The sequence below is a fragment of the Protopterus annectens genome, chromosome 8.part1 (genome assembly GCF_019279795.1).
Source record: "Protopterus annectens isolate FY-2018-M chromosome 8.part1, PAN1.0, whole genome shotgun sequence".
Taxonomy (NCBI): Eukaryota; Metazoa; Chordata; order Ceratodontiformes; family Protopteridae; genus Protopterus; species Protopterus annectens.
The window spans coordinates 72,973,476-72,995,735 of record NC_056742.1 but is presented as its reverse complement, the minus strand read 5'-3'; the positions used below and the strand labels follow the sequence as shown (position 1 = coordinate 72,995,735).

General features: G+C 37.2%; 1 protein-coding gene across 1 annotated transcript in view; it reads right to left on the bottom strand.

Moving 5' to 3' along the window:
• The window catches only part of LOC122810071, a 312,474-nt gene that overhangs the window by 20,305 nt on the left and 269,909 nt on the right, over nucleotides 1-22,260 (bottom strand). Inside the window, exon 6 of the mRNA XM_044081563.1 lies at nucleotides 19,304-19,384. Within this exon, the coding sequence (XP_043937498.1) occupies nucleotides 19,304-19,384 (81 nt within the window). The remainder of the gene's footprint in view (nucleotides 1-19,303; nucleotides 19,385-22,260) is intronic.

Genomic DNA, 22,260 nt, shown 5'->3' with positions numbered 1-22,260 from the left:
TAGTGGGATATTAAAAGTTATATGGAAGAAAGATGACAAGAATGAAATAAAAAAAATGGAGACCCATCATGCTAAATAATACAGATTTTATTTTTTATAAGAATAATATTGATGAGAATGGAACGATGGATGAGGAATATTATGGAAGAAAGAATATATAGTATAAAATGGAAGGGATGTCAAGAACTGTTACTGGTTGAAAGAAAAACTTTGGATGATATAAGCAAAAAGGAGGATATGAAACTTATGGTAGGTGATATTAGTTAGGCATTTCATGCAGTAAGACATGATGCTTTGTGGGATTATAATGGAGAAATATGGACTAGATAATAGAATAAGGAGAATGTGTAGGTCAGCATATCAAAATAATAGAGAGTTTTAGTGAACGGGTGGTTGAGTACAAAAACATGCACAAAGGGTGGTACGAGACAAGGATGAGTAGAATATTTTTTGTACAGGATATGAATGCAATAGTGAATTAAGGATGTTAGATATGTGATGTAAAAGGATTTGGTGATGCTAGTCATTTTGACATATAGAGATAGTATAGTTGTAGATGTTAAGAACAAAATATGAATGACTGAAGTGTTGATTTGTCTGAATGAATGTTTAAAGGAAATGGGGATGACCTCAAAGATAAAAGTAAGGGTTTGGGAGATATGAAAACTGGGGCTATGAATTTTTCAATGAATGAGGTGCATGTGCTAAGGATAAAATTTGGGAAAAATTATGTAGCTATGATGCAATGGGAGGGTTTGATAAAATAAATGAAATAAATACATCTTCTGTGGAGGACATATAGAGTAGCATTCAGGAAGCGTGTTTATCTGGTGAATTCTGTGTTAATAGGAAAAATATCTTATACATCAAATGTTTATATTTATACGATCCCACAAAAATATGTAAAGGAAATTGTACAATTGTTTTCTATCATATGGGGTTTAAGATTAAACCCAGAGAAAAAAGATGTTTTGTATATGAATTAAGATGAAGGAAGATTGGTGTTGCAAAATCCAGCTGTTTACTCTACTTCTTTAAACTTGTACAGATTATTAAAGTGAGTAAAGGAAGAGAAAAATAAATTAATAGTAAGAATGTTTAAATATAAGTACAGAAAGTACTGGAAGAATATATAAATTAAGAAATTAAAAATTATGAAAAAGTACTAACATGGAAAATAAAAACTGATAGCATAGAGAAAGATAAAATGATGATGATCATCATCAGCCCCCTTTTTTCCCATTTTTTCTACATGGGGTCGGGGTATTGTGTTAACTGTCACCAACTCTCTCAATTTAGTGCCACACTCCTGCCTTCTTCAACACTCATACCTGATTGTCATAGATCTTCTTTCACATAATCCATCCACCTCTTTGATGGACATACTTGCTTCCTCTTACCTTCTTCCTGTCTGTCCCAAATCTTCCTCAACAGATCGTCTTCTGCTTTTCTACACATGTGCCCAAACCACCGTACTCTGTTCTCTTTGATATTTTCTGCAATTGGAGCTACTTTGGCTTCTGCTCTTATGTTCTCATTTCTTCGTCTGTCCCACAGTGTGCATCCTACCACCTTTCTCAGGCACTTAATTTCCATCACCTCTAGCTTCTTTAACTGTTCTGCCTTTACTGCCCAGGTTTCTGTACCATACAGTAGTACTGGTCGCACCACTGTCTTGTACACCTTGCTTTTCAGTTTCTTTGGCATTCTTCTGTCATAGACTACACCTGATACTCTATGCCAGTTGGCTGCAGCCCCTCTAATTCTAGATTTGCCCTCTTCATTCAGACTACCCTTCTCCTCAACAATCCCTCCCAGATACTTGAAGCTGTTTACCTGTTCCAATATCTTCCCTTCTATCTCTATTCTCAGCTTCTTCTGATCTCCCAAATCTGTTGCCATTACCACCATCTTATCTGTGCTTAGTTTCATTTATTTATTTATTTTTTATTTATTTATTTACATTTGTTGACCGGGCTAGTCTAGCTGGATACATATCCCTTTTCAGTAGAGGCCCGAGGCGTGTTTATCTGGTGAATTCTGTGTTAATAGGAAAAATATCTTATACATCAAATGTTTATATTTATACGTTCCCACAAAAATATGAAAAGGAAATTGTGCAATTGTTTTCTATCATATGGGGTTTAAGATTAAACCCAGAGAAAAAAGATGTTTTGTATATGAATTAAGATGAAGGAAGATTGGTGTTGCAAAATCCAGCTGTTTATTCTACTTCTTTAAACTTGTACAGATTATTAAAGTGAGTAAAGGAAGAGAAAAATAAATTAATAGTAAGAATGTTTAAATATAAGTACAGAAAGTACTGGAAGAATATATAAATTAAGAAATTAAAAATTATGAAAAAGTACTAACATGGAAAATAAAAACTGATAGTATAGAGAAAGATAAAATGATGGTGATCATCATCAGCCCCATTTTTTCCCATTTTTTCTACATGGGGTCGGGGTATCGTGTTAACTGTCACCAACTCTCTCAATTTAGTGCCACACTCCTGCCTTCTTCAACACTCATACCCGATTGTCGTAGATCTTCTTTCACACAATCCATCCACCTCTTTGCTGGACATACTTGCTTCCTCTTACCTTCTTCCTGTCTGTCCCAAATCTTCCTCACCAGATCGTCTTCTGCTTTTCTACACATGTGCCCAAACCACTGTAATCTGTTCTCTTTGATATTTTCTGCAATTGGAGCTACTTTGGCTTCTGCTCTTATGCCCTCATTTCTTCGTCTGTCCCACAGTGTGCATCCTACCACCTTTCTCAGGCACTTCATTTCCATCACCTCTAGCTTCTTTAACTGTTCTGCCTTTACTGCCCAGGTTTCTGTACCATACAGTAGTACTGGTCGCACCACTGTCTTGTACACCTTGCTTTTCAGCTTCTTTGGCATTCTTCTGTCATAGACAACACCTGATACTCTATGCCAGTTGGCTGCATCCCCTCTGATTCTAGATTTGCCCTCTTCATTCAGACTACCCTTCTCCTCAACAATCCCTCCCAGATACTTGAAGCTGTTTACCTGTTCCAATATCTTCCCTTCTATCTCTCTTCTCAGCTTCTTCTGATCTCCCAAATCTGCTGCCATTACCACCATCTTATCTGTGCTTAGTTTCATCCCATGTGCCTTCAGATTTGCATTCCATTCTCCTATCCTTTGCTGAAGTTCTAGCTCAGAGTCTGCCTGTACTGCCACATTGTCTGCATACAGCAGCTTTGTTGATCTGTCCCCTCCAACCTGTTTGCTAATATAGTCCATCACCAGTATGAACAGCAGTGGGTTCAGAGCTGAACCCTGATGTACACCTACTCCCACTGGGAACCTCTCTGTGAGGCTGAACACTGTTCATACTTGAGTCTCTGGGTCCTTGTACATAGCCTGCATTAATTCTACCAATGTTTCCGGGACTTCAAACCACAGCAGTACTGCCCAGATTAGCTTTCTTGGGACCTTGTCATATGCTTTTTCCAAGTCTAGGAATGCCCAGTTGGACTCCCTCTTCATTTCTAGCTTCCTCTCAAGTATCTGTTTCAGTGCAAACATCTGGTCAGTTGTGCTGCATCCTGATTGGAGCCTGAACTGTTCATCTCCCATCTTAAATGGATACGCAGAGTAGTAGAATGTATCAATCACTCTCTCCAGAGCTTTCATGCAGTGTGGTAGGAGTTTGATCCCGCTGTACTGCCCACAGTTGTGGATGTCCCCTTTGTTCTTGTACACTGGCACATGTATGCTTTCTCCAGTCATCTGGGATACACCTTTCTCTCCACACTAGTATTAGTACCCTCAGGAGCCATTTCTCCCCTATCTCACACAACATCTTTATCATATCTGCTGTGATTTCATCTGAGCCTGCTGCTTTCCCTGACTTCTTCTTCCTTAGCGCTGTTCTTACTTCTTCTAAGGTGGGCTCCTCTTCTTCTCTAATTATAGGCTGTTTCAGGGGCAGTACAGCTTCTGAGGGGTTTGCTTCATTCAGAAGCTGCTGGAAATACTCCTTCCATCTGCCTTTGATATCCTGTGGACTGGTAAGCAGGTAGTTGCTGGCATCCCTTATGAAGGGTGTCTGACTATCTTCTTTATCTTTCTGTCTTTGCCTTGCAGCCTGATATAGTTTCTTTGTGCTCCTTACTGAGTCACTTTCCAGAAGTTGGTACAGTGCCTCCGAAGCCCTATTCTTTGCTATTGCAACTTCTTTCTTACATTCTTTGTTAGCCAATCAGTAGTCCTTCCTAGCCTGGTCAGTCTTTTCTGTCTCCCACTTCTTCCTGCATTCCTTCTTTCTTTTGATGACTTCCTGGACTTCTGCATTCCGCCACCAGCTTTCCTTATGTACCTTATTTCCATACCTGGCTCGGCCACATATCTTTTCTGTAGTCCTAACACATGCTGTTTTTAGGTGCTGCCACTCCTCTTCAACTCCAGCTATTTCCTCCTTTTCTTGGGGTGCTAGAGCACTGAGTAATTCCTTGAACTGCTGTACTTTCTCTCCAATCAATTTCCAGGTCTTAGAATCATGTGGTATAATAATAATGTGATGAAATAATATTATTATGTAAATGAAGTGATTAAAACTATTAATGTCAGGAAAAGTGGTGTACTAAGATAGTAGAGTGTCAGGATTTCCTATGGAGACTGGTAATTAATACGTTACCAGTAAATGGGAATGTGCCATATAAAAAGGAAGTTGAAAGAGTGTTTTTATTTTGTGGGGAGAATGAGAAAACAGATCTTTTTTTAATGTAAAAGAGTGATGAAACTCTGAAAAAAGATGTATGAAGAAATGTTTTTTTTGAGAATATTAATGACAAACAATATAGATATGGGTATTATTATGTATGGCTATTATAGGACAAGAAGAAATAATGTGAGAAGGGTAGATAAGTATTTTTTGTAATATGGGTTATTTGGAATAAAAGACTGAATTAAATTTTGTTTAATGGAATATGGATTTTGGCAGATATTTTGCAAAAAAATAGCTTACGGTTGTGGAAGAAGGAGTAGGGGTCAATTATAGAAAAATAATGAGGATGGTATAAGAAAAATGATAAATAGTAAACAAAAATATAACTGTGCATATATGTGCCTGTAAATATATAAATGTGCATATATGTGCCTGTAAATATGTAAATGTGTTTCTTATGTTGTATAACTCAACCACATCTCATCCAAAAGGACAATACACTCAGCAGTGCATCACCCCCTTATACTACATTGCAATATTAGCAATCCATCTTGTTGTTGTGGGAATTGAACCCACAGTCTTTTGCAGCAGTGATGAGTATACTACCTGTTGCACCACTGACAATGTAGAACCCAAATATTTGGGTTAACTTAAAGGAAAATGGATGGAAAAGCCACAGTATGAAAAAATAAAAGCTACAAAAAATGTCATGTCTTCTTCTTCTTTCGGCTTTTCCCGGTTAGGGGTCGCCACAGCGGATCACCTGTCTGCTCATGATTGGCAGTGGAGTTTACAGTGTTGAGTTGCCAGCTTGACGCCCAACCTTCCACAGAAGGCACACGCATACACATGCACTCACACCTAGGGCCAATTTAGAGTGTCCAATCCACTTACAGCATGTCTTTGGGATGTGGGAAGAAACCGGAGCACCCAGAGGAAACCCACGCAACCACAGGGAGGACATGCAGACTCCACACAGAGGGCACGTCATGTACCCTCTACTAAAAGACAGGTAATGGTTTTCCTTAGTCAATTTGCATACTGTAGAAAATCTGTATCAAATTTTGCAAATATTGCTTGTGATTTGACATATCTCATAAAAAGAAAAACTCCTTGGTCTCTTGAAACAAATAAAGATTTCAATGAACTGAAAATGGTATTGTGTTCTGAACCAGAGTTAGTGGCTCCTCTTTGTACTACGAAGATTACTTTGTATACAGATGTGTCAGAAGAAGGTTTGGGAGTGGTCTTATCCCAAGATATTCAGGGTAAGGAACACCATGCGGGCTTCATCAGTTGAAAGTTAAGTAATGCTGAAAAAATATTTAGCCATTTAAAGAGAATGCCTGACTTAGTAGTTTGCTTTTTATTCTTTCTACCTATTTTACAGATACTTTAACCTAATAAAAGGTAATTCCCAAGTGCAATAGTGGGTTAAAAACAGGATAGATTATACAAGATCATGCCACTGGACACCACTTATGCAAACCTTCCAGTTTACAGTCACTCATATATCAAGGTTAGCTAACTGGAAAGTTAATGAGATGTCTAGGTCTTACAACCTACTTGTAAGAGTTTAAAATGGGAGGGGGATAGTTCTGATGCATTTTTTTAAGTTCTTATTGGATTTTTAATTGTAAAATAATCACAACAATATTTAGAGTCAGATATTTGTGAGCATAATAAATAAAAAAAATTCAACTAAACCTCACACACGAAACAAAAACAACTATTTACAGGAGTGCCCATTAACCATCAAGTCATTCAAGTTATTATACATTACATCATATCTGAAATGCAGTTATTTTTGCTTGTCAAGCAGATCTCCAAATTCTGTCCATGCATTGTAACGAGAGGTAATCCTGGTTGTTCTTGACTTAATTGTAATGATTTACAGGTGACAGACTTCAGTTGCAATATTTATAAATTCTTTGAAGGAGGGTGTAGATTCATTCTTTCAATTCTGAGTTATAACCTTTCTGGCTATAGATAGTATAGACCACAAAATGCAGTATTTCATGTTTTTAACACATATAGGAATGGGAGTGTTAAAAAGGATTAGTGATTTATTTGAAACAAAATTATCTACAAAAAACCTGTAAAAGAGATTAATGTTATTCCAATAAGGTGTTAAGACAGTACAGTCAAAAAAACATGTGTTGCCAATCCACTTTAAGTTCTTGTTTACATCTCCAACAAACTTGCTTCTGCTTGAACATTAATTCAATTATGTGTGATGTGAAGAAAGATCTATGCAAAAATTTCCAACTAAAGAGATTCCATCTTAGAGATGAAGTTGTTTGTTTAGAAGATATTAGAATTAATTTTTTTATCTTCTTCACTCGGAGATCTGCTATTAATTTGAGTAAAATAGTTCCAATAATTGTCATTGCAACTTTCCGTTTCTCTCCTCACACTTCTATTTAATTTTAGATAAGAGACCCTGTCCCAACATGTTTTGTTGCATTAAGAATATTAGATATTCAATTAATTTTGAGATATGATCTCTTATCCTTGGTTGCATTAACTTAATTTCCCCTTCTACATGTTGTCTGCAGGATTATACATCTAGCCACGTCTTCATCTAAATTATATTTGTTCTTAATATAATCAACAGAATGCCTTTTTGATAAAAATATGGGGTTTACCTTTAAGTGTATCTTTCAAACTTTTAAATGCTATCGTGTCTGGACATTTTCACAGAAATTAGTCAGGCAGTTATTTGTATTAGCTAGAATAATGGTTGCCAATTAGTTCTGTATGAAAGGTTATAACCTAAAACAGATAAGAAGTTTATTTCTTGAGTAGGATGTTCATCATGGGATAGAGCAGGTGATCTGCCCAATGATTCATGATTTCTAAAGTTGGATGGTCCAGTCAAGACATATTATGGATGCGGCTTCAGTGAAGAACAGTATCCTTTGGTGATCATTGATCCAAAATCCAATAACTACATTCAAAGCAAATTAGTCTGAACAGTGACAGTGTTAGGGAAATTTATTTGTAAGGTAAGGTGTAAGGTTAGGCTTAGGGTTAGCATGCTTTAGTAAAGTTAACCCCACCACCACCATTAATGTGTGTTAACCCTAACCCAACACCTTACTTTACAAAAACATTTCTATGTTACTATAACTACACAAGATATTCAGACACACACCAAATGCAGCAATTTATTACAAACACACAACACTAAGTGATTAACCTTACTAGCCCTTACTCATACCTCTCAAACTCTTATAGAAAGAAATCTGGACAAAGCCACACATAATTTGGAGACAAAGACCCAAAAATAAAGAACTTTTTAAATATTACTTGTACAAACTTAGAAAATTGATAGACTAATAGGTTTTGCATTATTGTTCATTTTTTGAGGGATATGAAGTCTGAAACTCAAGTATCTGCCATTATTTTCTAACTTCATTCCTCAGTGATTTGCCTGAAACCCGCAATTTTATGAGAAATAGGCCAAAAATATGAGGTACAAATCTGGACATTCTGTGAAAATCTGGACAGTTGAGATGTATTTCCTTACTCTAATCCTTACTCACAAATACTCATGTACACACTCACACCTCCTTTGGAACATCTGAAATTTTAGGCATCAGAATCACACACTTGTTTACCTTCTAAATTTTACCTTTCTCCTTTTGACAGCAAAAACATTTAAAAGAAAATATACTCAACCAAACATGCAGTTGACTAAATAACTTCTGTTGATCAAATAACTAACTGACAGAGTCTATGCCATCCACATCCATCCTCTACCTCTTTTCTCCCATTTTTGCACATGGGGTCAGGGGTATCACTTCAGCAGTGACAACCATCTAAAGTCAAGGTTTACACTGCTGGGTGACTAGCCCTGCTGTGATAGTTCTTCTATATCAACACTCACACGTGTATATGCTTATAGATATGTGTACATGCACACACACACACACACACACACACACGCACACACACACACACACACACACACACGCACACACACACACACACACACACATATCTATATCTGTATCTATAGCTATATAGAATTATATCTATAAATAGATGTGTTTGTGCATGTTTATATCTACATCTCTTTCCATATGTGTGTGTGTGTGTGTGTGTGTGTGTGTGTGTGTGTGTGTGTGTGTGTATATATATATATATATATATATATATATATATATATATATATATTATATATCACAAGAACAAGCTTCTTTCATAATTCTTGGATGGCATTATTTGTATTAGGTTCCCTGATCTACTGCTAAGCTCCCCACGTGATTTGTTCCCAGCGCAGAATTTCAAACAATACCTGAACAGACATTGCCTTATAGATCAGGCAGAACTCACTTCTAAGTAATCTATAAGAAAATGAATATAATGACAGTTGCTGAAGACTTTGTGAATAGTTTATATTTTTTAACTTTATGATTTCTGTGCTAAGGAATCATTGTACCTTTCTGAGTTTGTTCATGTGGTTTGTTAAATGACTACAAAACTCCATCATCACTAAATTGGTTGGCTCAGTAAGGTATAATATCATACAGCGATCTCCTGGGAGTGGCTAGACATTTCCTTTGGAACTAGATGGACAGCAGAATGTGTGTTTCTGACTTTTATAGTTACACACTGATAAGTATTTAAATTGTTACCTACTATTGTATCTAGTATTTTAATGAGGGTGCCATGTTTATTATTTGACCACTTATTTGGTAAAATTATCAGTAATGTAATTTTGCTAAGCCTTGTGATGCTACTTTGACACAAAAAGTGAAGTCATTACTACCACACCTAATTGTGTAGATTTGTACAAAAAGTGAAGTCATTACTACCACATCTAATTGTGTAGATTTGTACAAAAACTGACGTCATTATTACCACACCTAATTGTGTAGATTTGTAGACCATCTTGAAGAACTTTGGTATCTTTTTATGAAGTCATCATGTTACTTGCTTTGCAGTCGGAGGCATGTCTTATTTTCTATATCCTATTTCATACTTCTGTATCTGAGAAGACTAGTTCTAAAATGTGACTCCAGTACAGAGCTCTGTAACTTTCTAACCTGACTTTTTCTCTTTTATTACATAACTATTATTTTACCACAGAATTGGAAATTATTTTCAACATTTTAATTTGTCAGTTATACTCTTATGTGGAAGTTGCACAAATTGTTGCTGCTAAACTTTTTTTCAGCCCAAAAAGTACTCAACGTTGTACAGTTTATATATTTACTTACGCAGTTAGATTTGATAAAGTTTAAATTTTTGAAATTTTTCACATAGTTACCAAGGTTTTTTATTTGAGTTAACATATATTTTGTTAAAAGGCTGCTTTTCAGAAAGTGTGGTTAGCTAAGTGGGTTTTCTGTTTAAACTTGTCATTTCAGAAGTTTATTTTTTTAGCTCTGGAAAAGTATAGTCTTTGGAAGTAAGTGCTGTATCACAGAGCAGCGGAGGGTTTGCTTTGGTGTACAGGTTAGTGTGCATTTCCAAAAATCCTAGCTTTGCTTATATGGATCTCTTATGTATTAGAATCAACTGATGATATTTCACTGTAAAAGTCACCCTTTTAAATCTTATAGTTCACTGCATTCAAGGTAACATGCAAGTAATGTTTCCAAAGTTAGTGTGTGGATGACAATCAGTACCTGCCGTTCTGTTTTATGCCATATCATTTATACAGCATGACTGTATACACTCTCCACTAGTTTCCAGAACAAATTTTGGGATCCTACACCTCTTTTTATTCTATTCATCAAAAGTTTCAGCAATGTCATTCATGCTCTCTTTTTTTACTCCATTTTCATTTCCTGTAAAATAGTCATCGATCCTACTTCAATTGCACTACTTTAGATCCATCTTGTTGAAGTTGTAAGTTTTTGAATCTCAAATTTGCTGACTCTACACAGATTTTTTTCATTATTTTCCCCTTATCCCACTACATGCATTCCACATTGATGATAACTTTACTAGTTCATCAGTTCATCTGAACCATCTCCAGAAAAATGTCCAAACAACCACATATTTTAGCTCAAGTGATATCCTTTATACTTAGCACTGTACAGAGATATCTGATATCTTGTGGTCTGCTCGTGTCAATGTGCTACTCAGCACTATACAGAGATATCTGATACCTTGTGGTCTGTTCGTGTCAATGTGCTACTCAGCACTATACAGAGATATCTGATATCTTGTGGTCTGCTCGTCAATGTGCTACTCAGCACTATACAGAGATATCTGATATCTTGTGGTCTGCTCGTGTCAGTGTGCTACTCAGCACTATACAGAGATATCTTATACCTTGTGGTCTGCTCATGTCAATGTGCTACTCAGCACTGTACAGAGATATCTGATATCTTGTGGTCTGCTCGTGTCAATGTGCTACTCAGCACTATACAGAGATATCTGATACCTTGTGGTCTGCTCGTGTCAATGTGCTACTCAGCACTATACAGAGATATCTGATATCTTGTGCTCTGCTCGTGTCAATGTGCTACTCAGCACTATACAGAGATATCTGATATCTTGTGGTCTGCTCGTGTCAGTGTGCTACTCAGCACTATACAGAGATATCTGATACCTTGTGGTCTGCTCGTGTCAATGTGCTACTCAGCACTATACAGAGATATCTGATATCTTGTGGTCTGCTCGTGTCAATGTGCTACTCAGCACTATACAGAGATATCTGATATCTTGTGGTCTGTTCGTGTCAATGTGCTACTCAGCACTATACAGAGATATCTGATATCTTGTGGTCTGCTCGTGTCAGTGTGCTACTCAGCACTATACAGAGATATCTGATACCTTGTGGTCTGCTCGTGTCAATGTGCTACTCAGCACTGTACAGAGATATCTGATATCTTGTGGTCTGCTCGTGTCAATGTGCTACTCAGCACTATACAGAGATATCTGATACCTTGTGGTCTGCTCATGTCAATGTGCTACTCAGCACTATACAGAGATATCTGATACCTTGTGGTCTGCTCGTGTCAATGTGCTACTCAGCACTATACAGAGATATCTGATATCTTGTGGTCTGCTCGTGTCAATGTGCTACTCAGCACTATACAGAGATATCTGATATCTTGTGGTCTGCTCGTGTCAATGTGCTACTCAGCACTATACAGAGATATCTGATATCTTGTGGTCTGCTCGTGTCAATGTGCTACTCAGCACTATACAGAGATATCTGATATCTTGTGGTCTGCTCGTGTCAATGTGCTACTCAGCACTATACAGAGATATCTGATATCTTGTGGTCTGCTCGTGTCAATGTGCTACTCAGCACTATACAGAGATATCTGATATCTTGTGGTCTGCTCGTGTCAATGTGCTACTCAGCACTATACAGAGATATCTGATATCTTGTGGTCTGCTCGTGTCAATGTGCTACTCAGCACTATACAGAGATATCTGATATCTTGTGGTCTGCTCGTGTCAATGTGCTACTCAGCACTATACAGAGATATCTGATATCTTGTGGTCTGCTCGTGTCAATGTGCTACTCAGCACTATACAGAGATATCTGATATCTTGTGGTCTGCTCGTGTCAATGTGCTACTCAGCACTATACAGAGATATCTGATACCTTGTGGTCTGCTTGTGTCAATGTGCTACTCAGCACTGTACAGAGATATCTGATATCTTGTGGTCTGCTCGTGTCAATGTGCTACTCAGCACTATACAGAGATATCTGATACCTTGTGATCTGCTCATGTCAATGTGCTACTCAGCACTATACAGAGATATCTGATATCTTATGGTCTGCTCGTGTCAATGTGCTACTCAGCACTATACAGAGATATCTGATATCTTGTGGTCTGCTCGTGTCAATGTGCTACTCAGCACTATACAGAGATATCTGATATCTTATGGTCTGCTCGTGTCAATGTGCTACTCAGCACTATACAGAAATATCTGATATCTTGTGGTCTGCTCGTGTCAATGTGCTACTCAGCACTATACAGAGATATTTAATATCTTGTGGTCTGCTTGTGTCAATGTGCTACTCAGCACTGTACAGAGATAACTGATACCTTGTGGTCTGCTCGTGTCAATGTGCTACTCAGCACTGTACAGAGATATCTGATACCTTGTGGTCTGCTCGTGTCGATGTGCTACTCAGCACTGTACAGAGATATCTGATACCTTGTGGTCTGCTCGTGTCAATGTGCTACTCAGCACGATATAGAGATATCTGATATCTTGTGGTCTGCTCATGCTAATGTGCTACTCAGCACTGTACAGAGATATCTGATATCTTGTGGTCTGCTCGTGTCAATGTGCAGATGCTTCAGTACAGTTCTCTGGCAAGTGCGTTCACTAACTGTAGGTTGGAGTTATGCCCTCTCTAAAGAGCAATGTAATTCTAGCTGAAAGCATGTTCATCTAAAATATTTGGAAAATCCAAGAGTTTCTCAGTGGCAGTAAATATCCTTATAGGAAATCCAAACCAAATGATCATGTAGAAAGCCCAAGATGGCTAAGCCACAATGGCTAATGATACTATCACCAATCTATATGAAAACCATCCAAACCAACTTAGGCAGATCTTCTCTGATGATACTTGCTTTAATGACTGTACACACACCTTTTATTTCAATCCTGTTGCAGTAGAAGAGGAAAATGGCTACTGCCTCAGACACTGGAGTTGCTAAATTCTTCAGGGCCTGTGAAAATCCCATATGATATATTATAAATCTGTCACTTTGCTACTGGTACTATTCCAAATGTGTGGCATTCTTTCAAGGGATCCCTTCCACTGTAAAAGGAGTTGTCACAGTCCCAGTCTTGATAACATACTACTTCTTTCCTCTAATAACTGTCTAAAGCACTCCAGAAGACAGTATCCTGTCAAATGTCCACTTATCTAAATGCTATGGATGCCTTAGCACAAAACAGCATAGTTTTAGTAAAGGCCACACCATATTACCATATTAACCAAAACTTTTTTCATTACTGACATCTTACTGGTAAACATGGATAAAGGGAAGTAAAGAGGTGTATTTTTCAGCCTCTCAAAAGCCTACAACTCAGTTCAGGATACCAAGCTGATTAAGGAACAGTCTTGATATGAGCAAAGTTCCGTCCACTCTGCCTTCTGAACATGTACTCGTATAACTAATCTTCAGGTAAAGATAAAAAATTTCCCATCATTCGCAGAGATGGTAGAAACAGACTTTTACATATCACTGCAAGGTCCCATCTACTCACCATCTTTATAAATATTATTGAACTATTCCTTCCTTAGAATGTCATCCATTTTTTACACTAAGGGCATTGTTACCTGGGTGGTACACTGGCTCTTTACAATGCCTATTGATTTGTTTTCATATAACTTGGCCAAAATAAACACTTGACTCAGTACCATGGGCCTTAACCTGATTAACAAAATGAATTAATGGATTTTTTAGCCGCCAAATGCCTGTCTACAGTACCTATCACTTGGGTAGTGCCCGCTCCATATGGAGGATTACTGACCATTTTAAACCTTTTCAAATGCATGTGCCGTTGGCTGGACCTTCATCTAACCTTTCTGATCCAATGTGATAAAGTATCTGCTAACTCAACAGCTGCCTAGGAACATTCTGTCACATTTCTAATTTTTAACATCCAGTTATCATCCAGTGTCAAGAATAATAATAAAGCCTTCTCTAACTACCTCAGACAATTGAAAAATAACATGCAGGAAGTCAGTTATGGAATATCCATACATCAAATGCTTTGTTTGTGTCCAACAGTTAGACCATCCATCCTTTACATGTTTGATAATTGTTTGTAACGCTTTGTTGTGCTTGTTAGCTTATTTTAGCTTTTCTAGTCATTTTCTAATAGGTGATTAAGTTGCTGTAGTGCTCTGTACATAGTCAGCAATGTTTTCTTCAGTATCTGACTGTCTAGTAAGTGTTTGAATTCTGAATAACATTTTAGCCTTGATGGATTGCTCTGGAATTGAGGTACCCTGCTTTCATAAGCAACCTTTGGCAGCTTCTGGGTGGTGCTTTGTCCAAATTGTAGGAATTAAGCAGGGGAATCATTGATTTGTGGTCTGATTGGAGTCGAGAGCTCTCTAGCATCAGTAGGGATTGTGAAAAGTTTTCAAATGCCCACACACTTGCAAGAAACTCTTTCAGCATATATGAATATCTCTGATAAGCATTAATTAACATTATGGACAAATATACAACAGATATTAAAGCTTGTCCCTCCATCTGGAGTAACACAACACCTATGACATATTTGCATTCACTTTTGTAATTTTTGTAACATCATGGTGGGCAAGCACTGGAGGAGACATTAGCATTTGCTTTAACTCTGCTGAAAGCTTGGGCTTGAATGTCTCCCCAAGACTAAGATACATCTTTCTTTAGTACATATTTTAGTGGGCAGAGCAATGTAGACAGATCTGGTCTGAATTTGGCCAGGAAATTTACAAAGCCAGACGTGCAAGTTTGCTGCACACTGATAAACAACTCAATTTCAGTTTTTCTAGTCTGAAAACAGAAACTAAGAAAAGGGAATGCCATTCAGACTGTTATTTGGGTAAAATTCAATTACTGGCTAGCAAGTACACTACCTGGATGCCAGCAAAGAAGAAATTTGGAGAACCTGAAAGAAAATCAACCAGAAAAGGTGAAGAGAAAACTCTGGCTGGGAAGGATCCTGCAGCTGTTCAACAAAAAGCAGTTCAAGTTCAAGAAGAAAATAAATGTATTCAGAGGCGATTAAAATAAATGTAACACTAAAGGAGTACATAAACTCAAATAACAAATGGATGTAAAACACAGAAGCTTTAACTAGCTATTCAAGTGAACTGATAAAACTGCACAATGTAGGTGGGTCTTGATGCAGAGAAATCATTCGACAGTGTAAGCTGGGATTTTTGTGATTAGAGCAATAGAATCATTTACACTCCCTGATGCAACAATCAGGTTAATCAGGGAGATATATGAATGTTTGAAGGCAAGAATTAAAGGGTGAAGGTTACTCTCCACAAAGTTCTGTCTGAACGCAGGAACAAAGCAGGGTGTTCTCTTCCCTTTTTGTTATCTGCTTTATATTTAGAGCCACTGACAACAAAAGTAAGGGATGCAGAAATTCAAGGACATAATTGGTATGGTAATCAAGAAAAGTTGGCTTTATTTACAGATGACATTATTTTGTACTTGATAAATCCAGAAAAGGACATCTTGGCATTTTGAGACAGTTTTAATTCTTTTCAGGATATATAATTAAAGGTGATAAAACAAAGGCTATAGCCTTAAATTATGTACGCACTCATGACTTGATTCAGCAAAATCTGTATTTATGGGGGACATGAAAAGAGAAGTATCTAGAGGTATGGTTTAAAAAGGCTTCTGTTCTGGGTGCTAAGGATATTTGGGAAGAGGTTAATAAAAGATAATACAAAAAAAATGAGAAACTGGAAGATCTTATCATTATGGATATTAAGATCTTCTTCTTTAGGCTTTTCCGGTTAGGGGTCGCCACAGCAGATCACCTGTCCGCTCATGATTGGCAGTGGAGTTTTTATGGTTTTGAGTTGCCAGCCCAGCACCCAACCTTCCACACAAGGCACACACATGCACGCACTCATGCCTAGGGCCAATTTAGTGTCCAATCCACCTACAGCATGTCTTTGGGAACAAATTCTAGAGATGGAAAGGTAATAGAGTGGGATGAGGCCAAGAAAAAGTTTGGATGTCAGGTAAGAGACTGCCTTCCCTATCAGGAACTGATATCAGAGTATAGGCAAACAGAAAGGAATAAGGGTGTCCTTAGTGAAAGATCTACTTTGATGGAGTTTTTTGTTGAATCTAGAACAGAAGCTGCTGTTAAAAAAGGGGCTAATTAGTAGGGCATGTAAAATATTGCATGATAATTATAAGAACCAATCACAGGAGGTTAGAAAAGATTGGGAACAGAGACTGGAAAAGAAATTTACAAGGGAGCAAAAGGAGGACATACGTATGGCTCCCAGGTATGCAACAAAGTCCAAATCTTTAGGAATTTTGCTTGGAATAATGTCAATAGGTATTTTTTTAAATGCCAATTAGACTTCAAAGAAGGCAGAAATTAAGTGATTTATGTAGTGTTGAACTGAAAGTTGGTTGTTAATAAAGAAAGAAAACATAAAATTTATTATATGTTTAAATGGAAAATGTTAATGCTGTTTATTTTCTTTTCTGTGAATGCATGTGTTCCTATGTCTTAAGTGATAGTTTAATAAAGATGTTTAAGAAAATGAAATATGCAGTGCCTAGGCCCTGATGTAAATCAGTTACACAGATTAGACTTTTTAAGCTCTGCTTTGGCTTTGACCTTGCTTGCATCTGATCTGATTCCACTAGCATTTATGCTAAGAACAAAATATTGAACATCAGACTTTTCTAAAACAGCATTTGTCTTTATTCATTTTCAGGGCTGAATTCTTCATGGTTTGGAGCACTGCTTCCAGTCTCACATTATGAGTATTCTTTAGTAGGACCAAACAGCATCTCATCATCCATCACAACACCACCATCATTAAGCCCTTTCTTCAGACTCCTCATCTCATGTTGTAATATTTCATGTGCTTAAGTTATTTCAAATGACAGTCTTTTGAAGTAAAACCTTCCAAATGTTGTAATGTGGGTTGTCATATTTTAGCAATGTTTTTCTATGGGTATCTGACAAAATCCACTTAAAATATTTAATGTGGAGAACAATCTAGCATTAACCAGCTTGTGTATAAAGTCTTGTAGGCTAAGTAGAATAAATCTCTCTCATAAGTATTTCATTTTACATATTCTTATCAATGCATGTTTGCATACTGCACAATATTCTTTTAAATGATTAGGAATATTGGAACACATCATTCAGCAGGTCCATTTAAGGATTTCAGTCACATTAAATGTTTGGGGTGGTCACGGTGGTGCAGTGGTTAGCATTGCCGCCTCACAGCAAGAGGTTCTCCGGTTCGGTCCTCGGCTGGGGTTCCTTCTGTGCAGAGTCTGCATGTCCTCCCTGTGGTCGTGTGGGTTTCCTCCGGGTGCCCCAGTTTCCTCCCAAAGACATGCTGTAGGTGGATTGGACACTCTAAATTGGCCCTAGGTGTGAGTGTGTGTGTGTCTGTGCCTTCTGTGGAAGGTTGGGTGCCAGGCTGGCAACTCAACACCATAAAACTCCACTGCTAATCATGAGCGGACAAGGTGATCTGCTGTGGCAACCCCTAACTGGGAAAAAGCCAGAAGAAGAAGTCACATTAAATGTTTGCATGCATTTAAGTTCTATCTCCACTTTTGAGAGTTCAAGAAATGACAGTCTTCTGGGTGTAGTCAGGGCATATGGGACAGGGTCTGGCTTTATCTTTACTGGTTCAACAAGCAGATTAGTCAGGAACAACTCACATGCTGTGATGGAGGCATTCCCAATGTGCTGCTTTTTATTTTGTCAAAAAAATTAATGTGACCCAGTGAATCAGTTTACCTGGCTCTAAATAGTGAGATCAGCTCAAGTCTTCCACTGCAGAGATAAGCTCTGTGTTTTGTGATTCAGTTTAAGTTTTAAAGATAGCCACATACTTCAAAAGAAAGTACATTTTAGCCAGTTTGATAAAAGACACATTAGAGGAATTATCCAGATAGCTTACTCCCCACTCCCATTTTGTTAAGATTTCTTGTTCTGTAAATTGGCAGTTAAAGGACTGCTTCCATGCAAGTCAATTCCTAAAGCACTTTATGTACGGTTTTGTTTTAAGTTGTATGATGCCACAAATAACCACATAACTCCTCTTGATGTCAGTTTCTCTATACCACAAAACAATTTGCTTGCATATCAGGTAATAGTTACACATGTAGAGTTAATTTCCTTTTTCTTTTCATATGGCAGTGCAGTAAATGATAGGTAATCCATTCCGAGTAACACACACACTCCCACACACATAAACACACATCTCATGCACTGTGTAATCATACCTGCACACCTATTATATAAGCATCTAGCAGAAAGTAATTGAAATAGAGTACCCATATGCACTGAAAACACACCCCAAAAATGTGCCCATATACATGAAGACAAAGCATTTGTGTTATACATGCACACAAAAACTAGACCAGACAGATAAGCAAATGACGTATCTGGCAAGAGACATGGCCACACAACATACTCAAGATGGAAATGTGCTATACATATGAAGTGCTCAACAACAAACCTCCTCAAATTGTTATTTTTTCAAATTTTAAAATTTGCTGAGTTAAAAAGGCATGTATAATCATGGAAAATGAAATATCTGATAGCATGGCAAAGTCAGTTTATATAGCATCCTAGAATACTTGCAACGCCTACTACCCATATATTTTATATTTACGATGTGTTGCACTACACTGCACTGCTCTCTTTTATATACTATATCAGGGCACACCCCAAAATAAGGCTAATGTCACAAAATGTTTTCTGGATACCAAAATGATATGTATGCAAGCATCGCTTTCTCCTTAACAGTACTGCATTATTAACAGATTGGTATTTTTTCAGAATGACCCACCTTCCCTTTTTTACAGCTTCTATTGTCACATCTTATTTTGCTTGCTAACAATAAGTATGAAATATTATTTATTTATTTTTACTTACAATGCTTCATTGCTTTCATTGCTACTTGTCTTGTCTACTTTTTGAGACTTTGGACCAAGGTAAAATTGTGGTACAATTGTTCTGCAGAAAAAAGAAAAGAAACCAAATATGTGAGTGCAGATCAAAATATCTAAATATCTTATTCCACTCATCCCTCACATCATCTATATATTTTTTCATTATAAGAGCAGAGGAATAATACTAGGCAAGCAATCATATAAACCATGAGATGCCTATCCATATAGGCCTTTAAGAAAACATAGTTCTTGGCACCCTTTAAGCCTATTTAATAGTGCTTGCTTCCCCAGTTGAGCTGGGTTGTATATGATAATGCTGATATACATTTGTGTCTATTCATCCAGTCATTAAGGGTATCTTTAAAGGCAGGCAAAGTACTACTTTATTTAACCTGTAAAGGTAACTTCTTCCATATGCTGGAAATAGATCCCAACAGCAAGTCTTATTTGTTATTTTAGATTTAGGTCCCTATTATGAGTGTTTGTACAACCACTGATTTTGGAAAAAAAACAGGAGATCAAACAGAATCGGGTCTTTCATGACTTGAAAAGTTGGTAGACTACTAAGTATAAGAAGTGTTATTCTAATTTACTGGGATAGTTGAAGGATTTAAGGCCTATAATTTATTTGTTAAATATTTTTGTAGCCTTTCCATTTAAATAATATACACATCGGATGGCGCACTGTATTTGATGATGACTCTGACAACAGAAGAGTACAACAGTAAGATAACTTGTTTGGATCTTGAAGCTATTCTATTGAAAATTAACTGGGTCAGATAGAAGGAATTCCTGACTAGAATGGAAACATGACTGAATGAGAGAGAGAGAGAGTTGTCCAGATAAGTACCCATGTCTTCCATAAGTGTATCTGTCTGAACAGGAGTACCACTTACAATATATGAGGTCAGATTTTTAGATGAAAGCTACTATGCTGCACATTTTTGCATTTAACTTGAGATTTATTTCAAGTTATTTTCATAACCTGGGGATCTGTTGGACAGCCAATTTGTAATCCAGTGGACAATGCAGGTGTTGTTGTTAAATTTGTCTGTTTTTTCAATAATACTAGCATGGGGGATGGTGTCAAAAGACATGGCCAGATCTAGTTAAACAGCTTGTAGAGAGTCCCAACTGTCCTCAGCTTCTGTGACCTTTTCAAATAAGTTTATTTGGTTCAAAAGACAGGACCTGGCCTTCACAGTATCAAATTAAATGGGGTTTAGATCAGTAAAGTTGTCCATATCTGTATAAATGATTCCTGCTATGATACAATCCATGGCTTTGCATATAATGCTGCTGATGGGCCTGTAATTAATTGGATCTGTACAGGAGTCATACTAGCTGTTCTCCAGACATCAGGCACAAACCCTGTGGAAAGGCTAACACTGAACAATTTAAGCAGAGGCTTGGCCAGTGCATAATTTGCACTCATAACAATGTAGTCTAGTATGTTATCAGGTCCCATAGAAGTATTATTTTTGGTCTTTGACAGGGATTCTGAGACTTGTTCCAGTGTGATTTCGGGCGAAATTTATTTTGTAGGGATAATGGAAGGCAACAGTGTGGGTAAGTGGGGAAAATCAGCTTTAAATTTGCCTGCTGCTATGCTGGATGTGTTCTTGGGATCAGAATGTGTGATATTATGGATGAGATCAATGAGACGCTGGACATTAGTCATTAATTTGCTGACATAACTGAAGAAAGATGTGGAGTTTCCTTTGGTATCTATAGCAACCTTAAATGTGTACTCTGCTTTACATTTTCTGATAAGTTCTTTGCTGGTTTGTTTCAATGCTGTATAGTGGTATAGTGATGGGGATTTCTTACCAATGTTTATTTTTTTTCTTCTTTTTCTGGTATGCAGTTTTTTAATACAAGAGTTCCTCCTAAGAGGTTCATTCCCAAATTTACTATTGTCTATATGGTGAACAGTTACAAACTTTTCTATGCAACTTCTTAGGTGCTGGTATAAAATGGAGGTGAATGCAACAGATCTCTCATTTTGGGCTGATTTGCAGGGGACTGCTTGGTGTTTTGTATGGACCCTTCACAAGCTAAAGTAGGTTACTCTGGGAAAGATTTTGTTGTTTGCTGAATAGGTGTTCAATGAATAGCAATTCAATAAAATGATATAGACCCAAGTTGTGTGAACTTATGAGCTTAGGCCTGCTTTCCTAGTGACTTGTGGTTGTGTCAAAGTGGGATGTGAGCCTATAGATAGCATACCTCAAAGGCAAACTTTTTTGACAGACTGTATAATGCTGACTAGAAAACATCCCACTGTAGCAGTACCAGAACTTCTCATTCTACCTAAAAAGGACAGTCAGCATAGTCAAGAAACAGATGGCAATCACTTAATATAAGAAATCTTTAATAAACAATGTACTCCCGGAAGCATTATTCACCCTACAACATAGTTATGCAAGATTGAAAAAAATAAATAAGAGCTTGAGGCCACAGTAGGATATTTAAACTGTGTGAAGATAAGCTCTACTAGCATGTCACAATGTTTCTGAGTAAAGCAGATCAAGTAGGAAGACAGGAACAAATTGAAAATATATGATTTGGTTGGATTGTTTAAAGGTAATGAGAACAGAACTTCCAAAAGCTTAATCCCTAGGTGTCTTATTTATCAAGGAGGCATGGCACCAAAGGTTGTGAATTTCAAAATGGAATGATCAAACCAGGCAAATGACATTTTTAATTTTCAGTGTTATTCTTATTACTGAAGTACCTTTTGTAAACTACAGTTCTGTCCTTTACACTTCATAACTTACCCATCACAAACCAGAGATACCCGAGTGCCAGTTTAGAGCAACTGTCATTATTTACCTACTGCACAGAGCAAATGGATGAAAAGGCATGACCACAGGTTAAATATACTTACAGTATAAGTATCCTTTTAACTTTGAAGGCATGGAAGATAGTAGCCATAAA